This window comes from Aphis gossypii, chromosome X, assembly GCF_020184175.1.
Source record: "Aphis gossypii isolate Hap1 chromosome X, ASM2018417v2, whole genome shotgun sequence".
NCBI lineage: Eukaryota > Metazoa > Arthropoda > Insecta > Hemiptera > Aphididae > Aphis > Aphis gossypii.
In genome coordinates, this window is record NC_065533.1 from 47,119,569 (window position 1) to 47,130,539 (window position 10,971).

Below are 10,971 nucleotides of genomic sequence, written 5' to 3' on the forward strand. Positions count from 1 at the left end.
AAAGATGCTAAGATAACCATAAACCAATATACTTATTGACTTTACAATATTATGTACCTATCACGTACGTTGTATAATATAGGTAACAAGTAGGTATACTCGTGTAGGTAAACTGCAGTATTTAAATTTATTTTGTTCAAATTACGGACTAAGATATCTTAGTCCGTGGTTCAAATGTATGCTAAAGTTATTGACTTAACGGCTAACTTAACCTTGAACTATAATAAGATATATATATATACCTATGTGTGTATATATATATATATATATATATATATATATATTATATATATATATATATATATCAATAATCTAAGGATACCTACTTAACGGGCGTGTGCAGACTACAGACTGCACTAGTGCACTACTGCAGCGTGAATTGTGAAAGCGAACCCGACTCTTATAAACATCGGAAATCATACCTACATCTATTACCTATTGGTGACATGTCCTATACCATTTATTATATTTGATTGTATGTCTACTTAAATTAAGTACCTAATCAATGCCCATATCAATATCAGTATGAAATTACCGTTAGTTATGTTTGTGATTGTCGCCGGTCATAATATGATATAATGTAAATATATTACAGAAACTAGGTAGGTACATGAAAACAGATAGTAGCTACGCTATACATAAATATACCTAGTAGCAGTAGTAGGTATAACAATAACTTACTGCGCGGCTTATTTCGGCTGCAGAGTTTAAATTGTATTTCGTAATAGAAAAATAAAACTAACTCTTTAAGATTCGATTTCTTACATTTATATAAGAAAGATGCAGATCTGTGTTTAAAGCTCATTAAAATCCGATGAGCTGATAACTTATTTTAGTATATATTTTTTTCCAAATAAGTTTAAAAACTTATAATTTAATAACAGTAAAATCTAGATTAACCGTCTTAAGCAAGACTAAGAGAGTGGCGAACAAAGGAAAACGTTTATTTTTATATATTTTATAATTACATATTACACCTATATTACTTTAAAATTACAGGCATTAGTGTTACATGATGAATGACAAAAAATTAAAATAATTGTTATTTTAGTTTGTTTATAAAATAAAATTCAAAGTTTTTATTTTTCTACAAGTTTGTGTATAGGTATCTTTAATACGAATAACCTATTCTTTTTATAATTTATACTAAACCATTAGGTACCTATAACAGTGGGTGGTATATAACAGAACTTATAATCGAGATTTTAATCTACCTATTTAAAGATACCTACACTATAAAAATTACATACCGACATATAAAACCATTACGCTTAGCAATTAGCTTATTATTCTATAATTCCGTTTTTAATTACATTCAATATAATATCTGATAAATAAATTTATTTTATTAGGTAGGTAAGTAGGTAACTAAATTTCAAAAAGTACCTACCTATTATCACACTGCACACTGCAAATACACTCGTGTATAATCCTTTAGAATAAATTAGTTTAATATTCCGTTCCTATAAGACCTAGGTAGGTACCTATATTATACTTAATTATTTTTTACCTGTTTATACCTGATCTAATCATAATTATCTTATACATGTTTATAGGTGATATAGGTTCACTTATACAATAACTAATTACTAAATAATAAACATTACTCAGTAAAAATGAATACTGGTGTTACAAGACTTAAGCTCAATTCAATTTTCCCAGGAACAACCAATATTTTAGTAGTTGGCATTATTATTGCCAAACAAAATCCTAAAGTAATAATATCAAACAAAGGTAAAAAAAAATAACATTTTGAGTAAACTATTATCAGTTAACAATATAAACAGTTAATAGAAATATAATGATATTAAATTGAATTTTAATAAATAATTTATGCAATATTTTAACTTTCTAATAACCTTTTTTTTTTTTTTGCTGTTGGAACTGACGACCGGGAGGGGACTGCTTTTGCATTACTTCCTCCCGGAACTTTCTAATAACCTAGAGCCTAAACATATGACTATTGAAATTTAAAACATTTAATTTTATTTCAAAATAATTATTTATAAAACATTTGGCTTATTAGGATTAATACTGTTAAAAATAATTCAGTATATTATAAATTTAAAAATCTCAAGTACTATTAATTATTATAAAAATAATAAACATTTTAATAAAAAAATATATTTTTATTTAACAGAAAATAAAGAAAAATCTGTCTTTTCATTTACTATACGCGACTCTCCAGAAGATGTAGTTAATATATCTGTGTGGGGTTCTAATGATTATACTAGACGTTTATATAATGATTTTAAGATTGGAGATGTTGGTAATTATAAATTAATATAATTTGATGTAATAGTAACAGTTAGTTTTTGATATTATTAATTTATTCTTTTAGTTGACTTAGTTAATTCAAAAGTTACTTATAAAATGGATGTAAAAGACAAATATATGCCAAAAAGTTCTAGGTAAATATAATGTACTAATATGGTACCTATTTAATGAAATAATAACTTAAATACTTACCTATCTTATGTACGTACACTGTACAGCCTACCTAAATAATTTTAAATAATTCAATATTTAGCTCATTCTATTTAACGTTAAATGAAAATTCATCACAAATATTACAACACGATGTTAAAGATTCTATGAAATATAAACATCTTCTCAGAATTCCTACTTGTCCACAACACATTTATATTAATATAGAGGATATCCATTTTAGTGGGAAAAATATGTGTGGGAAATATTGTTGTTTGTTGGTTGCAGTAAGATGTGTAAGTATTAACTTACCAAAAATGTAAAAGCAGTGATACTTAACATCTAATTTATAATTAAGGTAAAATCTACTAAATTGATAAAAACCAAAGCTGGTAAAGAAGCGTTCTTAAAAGAAATTATTGTTATGGACAAAACACACCCAACACTTGCTGTAAGAATTTGGGATAAGGAACTATCAGAAAGAGCTGCTCAATGGATACCAAAAAAAACAAGTAATCAAATATGAAATTATACAACTAAATTATAAATTTAACAAAGTTAACAAACAAACACTTTATTTAATTTAATATACATTAGTTTTAAAGGATTTTTTTATGGTGGGTGAAAAAACAATATCGGGAGGAGGGTTTAACATTTTTAAATATCTAGATACTAAACACTTGTCATTTTTATCTATAATTTATGTTAAATAATTCTACTATTAAAAATTTCGGGAGGGGGTCCGGACTCTTGGGTATACAATATACATATAGTAATACGATAAAATCAAGTGTATAAACCAATTTTACTAACAAGTCTTATATTAGGTATGTATGTTTTTTTTAACTTGCACTAGTGTTGAACTATCAAATATGTTTGGAGTATAAAATATAATATTTTTTATTGAAAACTAATTGATTATATTTTTTATTAGAAAATTGTCTACTTACAATAATAATGCATACAGATATACTACAGTTAGTTGGTATAACTAATTTTTATTCATTGTAATAAATTAAGTTTTCAAACTCCATATTATATTAATATTATCTACCACAAATCCCATTTTATTATCTATTAATTAGCTAAACATATGTCTATAGTTAGTTAAAAATAAAAAAATAATTAATTAGTACTATTTCTGTATTTTAGTCTTAGCTTTTTCAAATTTATACTTGGAATGGAATATTTTTAAAAGAAGCATGACAGCTGTAGTGTCTAATAGAACAATTATAACTGAAAATCCAATTACAAAAGAAGCAAATGATTTAAAAGTTTACGCAAATTTACACTTAACTGAGTTGTCAACTAAAATAAACATTAACATTCCCAATTGTAATTTATATTACTTATTATTTATTTACTTATATTCATAGTTATAAATTATTAAAAAAAAAAAATTATTCAATATTTTCTTACATACACAGGCATATTACAGTTCACAATAATTATTTTTTTTTATTATGTATAGATATTATAAAATATTAAAATTTGAAGTTAATCAACTATATTGTATTATAAATTTTAATTTTTAACTAACTTCATAAAAAAAAAAAAATTTAATTTCATATTTTGTTTTTAGTTCTTAGTCTGACCAACTAATATTTCAAATAATTTGTTTTCAGTATCAACTATAACAGAAATTATGACTTGTAAACGAATTTTAATTAAATCTAATGAAATTAGTAGTCAATTTACAGCAATTTTATATGGAATAGTGAGTAAATTTAACATTGATGGTTTATCTCCATTAGTTCTTACGAAGTGGCAAGTAATTATTCTTTATTTCAATTATAATAAACAATTCTTAATTATATGAAATACTTTGTGCAGTAATCTATGCGGTATGAACGTGGAAAGTTCATACTTGATGTGTCTTAATCCAGATTGTTCTTCTAATTTTGAAATGGAAATTGAATCTTATGAATTAGAAAGTATAATAAATATTCGATTATCAATAACAGATTCAACAGGTACACTAGAAAATTGTATATTACATCATCAAGCTGCTAACAAAATATTAAAAGAAGTAAGTAATAATATTTGAAATAAGAAATCAGTTTGGTATAGGTATACAGTATACAGTATACACTTATAAAATACATATTAAAATCAATAATTCCACAAATTATTTAATGGTACATTCTTAAATTTAAACATTTATTGTTATTTCATTTGACACATATCAAATAGTTAACAAATAATAATAAACAAAACATTAAGTATAGTTGAGATTACTTATTATTTAATATTTTTTTCAGGTAAATTATTTTCAAAATATGAGCTTTAATCAAAGAACAGAATTAAAATGGAAATATTTATTCACTAATTGTATGATCAAGTTAGTGGTGACAGAAGCCCATCTTAATGAAAAACTAACAATTTTAATAGTAGATATAGAAAACGAAGGGCCAATATCTAAGTTTATATCACGTGTACCAATATACTAAATTTAATGTACAATTTAAAATAAGTTTGATAAATTTAAATTATATTAAAAAAAGATTTAACTTCATAATTTATAAATAAATATTTTAAATAAAAATAATAATTTCACAAAGTAGTGTATATGTGTAAATACTAAATTGAAATGAATAAAGTTTGAACTACATTATAATTTATAATTATAAATATAAAATTATTGTAATATGAAAATATTATAAACTCAACTTTTTTTTCATAAAATTTATAATAATGTTCTTAATGAACAGTTATAAAAGTTAATTTTTGTAGCTCTAGATAGCATCATATATATTTAATTATTTAGATGAAGTTTATTTTTAATTTCTACCCATGATATATATTATACAGTGTACAATTATAAGCAGGGCAGGTTGGCCAAATTCTGGTGGCCGCAAAGATTAGGTTTAAGGTGACATGGTTAACACAATGTTTTGTTTTAATAAATTGAAAATTTACAACATTTATTAGTTTACATTACTACCTATAGTTAATATCAATCTTAGTAGTAAGTTAATAATGATTAAAACAAGTCTGGGAGTAATTACTGATAAAATAAGAAGGCTAAATTGCTTAAATGACCATTAAAATATCTAGCGATGACTGTAAAACAAATTATTATGTTTTTAAAATAAAAGAGGAGTTAATAATATTACAATTAAATTAAAAATAACCTAATTTTATTATTTATATAAATCCTACTAAGATTGTACATAAAATAACTTTGAACAGAATTTACTTGAATACATTTATTTATTTTTTAAGTCCAAGTTGTAACAATTTTAAATTGAAAATTACATATTCAGATTCTTTTATGATTATTGAAAATGAATTCCTTCCTTATTAAACGCGAGTAGTAATCTAAAACAATAAAAAAATAACAAACATTAATGAATGAATAATACATTTAATAGTTAATTGATTGATAGCTTGATAATGTGGAAAAATTTTACTGGGAAAAAAATTCTCATTCATAGTTTAAATAATTACAAAGGTTTACTTACTCAATAAATTCATCAATATCCATTTTTCTTGCTCTTTTTTCACAAAAATCATTTTTATTTAAGACATCATCCAATTTTTGTTTAATATCAAAATCTTCTGCTATTTCCTAATTTGAAAATAATTAAATTATATATTTATAAAATAACAATGCAAAATAATACATTTTTTAAGCTAAATTGATATTAATAGGCTATCCAAGAAAAAAATCAACAATTGATTAATTGCTAGTACATGTTATAATAAAATAATTCAAAAATATTTTCATCACTCCTTTTAATCAGTAGTGTTGCTAAAAAATGATGTGTAATGTCATAAGTTTTATCTGTAAGCAGTTTGCCTATTACAGTGCACGCAGTTCCTCAATGTGTTAATTTGTATATTAACTTATACTACTCAAAATAAAATTATTCCTGTTTTTATATTAGCTTAGATAATTTCCTGTGATTTAATACTAACTTCTTATTGTAATAATCAAATACCGGATTAATATGTTTTTATATATCACTACTGAGTCTATGCAGTCTTACGAGAAATAAAAAATGTAGATGATTAGTTAAATTCTGAGTTTGTAGGAAGAAGTGTTCTATGCATACTTGACAATATTTCATGGGTTACGGAATATTTAAAGTATATTTTGGAATATTTTGTAATTTGAGAAAAATAAATAGTTATTTATTATTAACTTTAACATTACGGCACCCAGAATTTTTTTCACAAAAGAATATTGTTTTTATGTTTTAATATTATATAGTTATATTTATATTATTTTTAATCTTACTTATGTGCAATATTATTATATTTTAATATGCAAGTATAATATCTCCACAATTAATTAAGAAATTTTGTAAAAAAAAAAAAAAAATGAAAAAAAATTTTTTTTTTTAATTTTGAAGAGAATTTAATGAGAACATTTGAAGGTTTTTATAGAGAACAGTAGCATCATATTTAAAGTGTATTAAGAGAATATAAATTCGATCCTTAATAATAATTATTATTAAAGATTGGAAAACTCTTTTTGATTCAAGTTTTACTAATACACATATATAAAGTAATGTATTGTCCACAGAACAATAAGTTTTTTAAATATTACTACAGATTAAAGTGTTTTGACCAGCTATGTTTAATTTCAGTATCTGTAAACTTTAGGATTAAAACTTATTATAAAATATTAACACACTATATTCATTATCTTACCTAAATCACAATGTGCTCTAAAACGATGTTAAGAGGATGACACACTCGAGTGTATTGTCTCTATCTTATACACCTTCAATTCAGTTAGAAAATGTTTTACACAGGATAACTTAACTCCCTCAATATTCATATCAGAATCATCAAAATTATGAATGGTATTGGAAAGAATTTTATCAGTGTAGTAGATAGTGTTTTAATTTTTTTAACAGTAATAACCAATAATTCAATGGGAAACAAACAAAAAAGAATCCTTAAGTTCTCAAACTGATAGCTTTAATTGTATTCATGTTATCAAAAAAATTAAAATGCTACAACACAGATAAAATGTTTTCCAGTGCAATTTAAAATGTTGGTAATTTTAATATAAATATTAATGGAGTAAAATCATTCCGCAAAAAACAGTTTTTAACTATGTTTCACGTGTAACGCGTATAAGACAAATACAACGCATATGGGTTTGGTGTCATCTTAATACCATTTAGTTGTTAGCCAAATATTGATAATATTGATGGATAGAGATTTTAACCAATTATAAATGAGAGGCATAAACATAAATATTTGCAAAAATGTTGAACAATCTTAAATACATGAGTTATTCAAAATGAGTTAATTATATTAGTATGAACAATAGTTATATGAGTACCTATACAATATTATAAACATAAGATGATAAATGATAACGATTGAAAATCAAAACATTAAAAAGTGAGGAGGGAAATAATATGTTTGTCAACTATAAAAAAATAGATAAAACATACATTTCAATATTTAATTTTAATAAACCTTAAAATAATCATACTCATATATTTATTATTTCAATAGGTTATTAGAATTGAATTGTAGAAAAATATCTTAGCTTTTGTAAAATTAAAATTGATTTTAACTTGAAATAATATTATATAATTATATACAAAATTAAACTAACACGCGTTCAAGAAAATAGTAAAAACTGGCAGATGAAATATAGAACTCATGATATTACGCATTACGTTTAATTCTAAATTTCAAAAATATCCTATTTTTTTAAAATCTTCATTAAATAATCCTTAAACTAGAAATAAAAATAATAATTTTTTTAACTAACTTGATTTTTCAAGGAACAATAAACTCTATAATTTTTCTCCAAGGTTACTGCAACAGCATTTTGTTTAAAAATTGCACCTAATGTTTTATTTTTCCTGGAGAATGCAATTCTTGTTAAGCCATCCCATTCTTTGAAGTTAATCGGAGGTGGTGGATTACGAGGTTCTATACGCACTACATTAGACTCTACTTTTGGGGGAGGTCTAAAATTACTTTTTCCAACCTAAAACATTTAAAATCATTTAAACATTTGAATAATGAATAAATATTTAAAGCTTATAAGAAATCTATTATTTACTTTCATTATAAGATCAACTCTAGCCAAGAGCTGTGTGTTGATTGATAAACGACAATATAGTTTGTCTCCTGGCTTGGCCACTAGACGATAAGCAAATTCTCTTTGGAACATAAGAACAGCACATCGGAAAAAAGGCCTGTACAGAAATTAAAAGTTATAAAATATTTTATTAAAAGTACTAATCAATAAATCTAAAATATTATATGTATATTCTTCTCACTACAAAAGATAAATAACATCAATAATAATCATTTAAAAAATAATTAGTACATTTACTTTTTTGTTTCAACTTAATAACACAAAATTTCATACTATTTTACCTGTGTAAAAGTAACTTAAAAACCAAAGGAGATGATATTTGATACGGAATATTAGCTACACAAACATTGAAAAAAGGTAGTTCAGATTTAAGAACATCTCCAACTCTTATTTGCAGCTTATTTTGGTATGGCGTATTCATAACACGCTTTTTCAACTCAGCCACTAACCTAAGAATACAATAAATTAAAACCAATTTAAATGTTCCATTAAAAATAATATATAGTTGGGAAAATAAATACTATTACTATTAACTAAATACTATTAACTATTAAACACTAAAAAGAAAATATTAAGTAAATTTACCTAACATCAATTTCACAAGCTACCACTGTCTTAACACGTTCTAATAACTTAATAGTTAAATTTCCTGTTCCAGGACCAATTTCAAGTACAGTATCTGTTGGTAATAAAGCTGACTTCTCTACCATTCCTTGAATAATGAGTGGATTTTTCAATATATGTTGTCCAAAATCTTTTTTAAACATTATACCTAAAAATGAAATAATAAAATTAACATCATATACCTTTTTAATATCCAATATTTTTAAACTCTCTCTACATAAAAAAAAAAAAATTGAATTTCATAACAATTATAATTTATTGAATTATGTTTGATGAACTAATAAACAATGACGAGCAACCAAAATAATTTTATTTTTTATCTTATAACACATTAAGTATGTTAACGATGAAAAATAATTGTATACATGCTTTAGGTATTATATTAAAAGTATTGATGTATTATTTTGAATACTATAGTATAGTGATATTGTAAAACCAAAAAGTAAAAAATATCAGGGAAATTTTTTTTAGGATTTTATCTATGAGAATTTACATTCCTCAGAACTTGACCAAATTGATTTCTACTTCATTACAACTTTGTATGGTAAAAAAAACATAAGACAATAAAAACCAATAATGAAATTATCAATTAACAACATATATTTAGATAAATATTTACTGAACATTTTCTAGACAATAAAAAAAACCTAGAAATTATATAGATAAAAGCATTAAATTTAGTAGTAATATTATGAATTATCGGATAATATACTTTAGTATAAAGGTTTAAATGAATAACCATTTTTAAAATAAATAACAGATAATGAAGTAAAAATTCTACTTAATACGTTGAAACTTTACCTTGTTTGCCATAGTCACTAGGACCTTTTTCCTTCTTCACTTTGGGCATGTTGAGAAAATAATATTATTTTCTTTATTAAAAAAACTTAAGTACCTATTCAAAAATATTAACAAAAAAAGTAATACAAGAAAATACTGATGGACATCGTACATGTGCTGGTATTTACTATTTATCACTTATTGATAAGACTTTTAATCAAATCGTTGCCGTATCATTATTGTTATCGGTTATGAAGGTATTAAATGCAGTTCTAGTTTCTGGTATACTAAATAATAAACAAACTATAACACGATTCTTTCGAAAATTGATAAAATGATAACACTTTTCTCATTTGCTAAAATACATCGATTGATACATATTATTTTATTTATGTAAATTAAAATAAATTTAGTACGTGACATAGTTACGTTGTATTTTAACTAGTCGAGTGTGGAATTTTTCAGAATGGGATGTATTTGAAATTGAAGCGCGATGCTGTATTGTATAAAAAATTTAAATGTATAGCACTTTGTTTAAATGTTTAATATTTTAATTATCTAGACAATCTAGTTAAGTGTATTAATTTATTATGTCTTTACTGATAAGCTTTAATATACTGAAACATGTAAGTTAACATCGTAATTAGTCAACCATAGTACATTCATAACTTTTTATTTACCTTTGATAATATCATATAAATTTCTGATAAAACATCAATTTTTAGATTTAAATATTTAACAATACTTTTTTTACCTTATAGTAACAAATTACCTTTTTAATGAAAATTTGCATATTCAATTGTTTTTTTCATTTTTAATTATAATAGAAAAATTAATAATATTTACTCTTCAAATGTTGATTCCATAAAATGTAAAGTTTCAGTTCTGCACTTGATATGAATGTTTATAATATCAGTTTTTAAGTTACAATTAATTCGTACTCATGTGTTTGTACATACGCGTAAGACAATGTATCATTTTTATTACAATAAAATAGTCCTTGCCAGATAAATTGAGACTACAATTTTGTACACTATCGTTAAATGTTAACAATCTTAATC

At 23.5% G+C, this 10,971-nt stretch overlaps 2 protein-coding genes across 2 annotated transcripts; one reads left to right on the forward strand and one right to left on the reverse strand.

The window, feature by feature from the left end:
• Window positions 1–1,401: 1,401 nt before the first annotated feature.
• On the forward strand, window positions 1,402–4,817 carry LOC114128266 (meiosis-specific with OB domain-containing protein). Its single transcript, XM_050206473.1, has 9 exons — window positions 1,402–1,476; window positions 1,557–1,734; window positions 2,141–2,269; window positions 2,342–2,411; window positions 2,531–2,723; window positions 2,786–2,939; window positions 3,580–3,762; window positions 4,053–4,198; window positions 4,261–4,817. Exons 2-9 carry the CDS (start codon window positions 1,617–1,619, stop codon window positions 4,261–4,263), a joined length of 996 nt encoding a protein of 331 aa, XP_050062430.1. The 5' UTR covers window positions 1,402–1,476; window positions 1,557–1,616; the 3' UTR covers window positions 4,264–4,817.
• An 804-nt stretch (window positions 4,818–5,621) lies between these two features.
• Window positions 5,622–10,107, reverse strand: LOC114128281 (probable dimethyladenosine transferase). The gene is made up of 7 exons (XM_027992762.2): window positions 9,932–10,107; window positions 9,092–9,278; window positions 8,788–8,955; window positions 8,468–8,603; window positions 8,171–8,392; window positions 5,892–5,998; window positions 5,622–5,748 (listed from the first exon to the last, which is right to left on the reverse strand). The coding sequence occupies exons 1-7, from the start codon at window positions 9,978–9,980 to the stop codon at window positions 5,706–5,708; spliced, it is 912 nt and encodes a 303-aa protein (XP_027848563.2). The 5' UTR covers window positions 9,981–10,107; the 3' UTR covers window positions 5,622–5,705.
• Window positions 10,108–10,971: the final 864 nt, after the last annotated feature.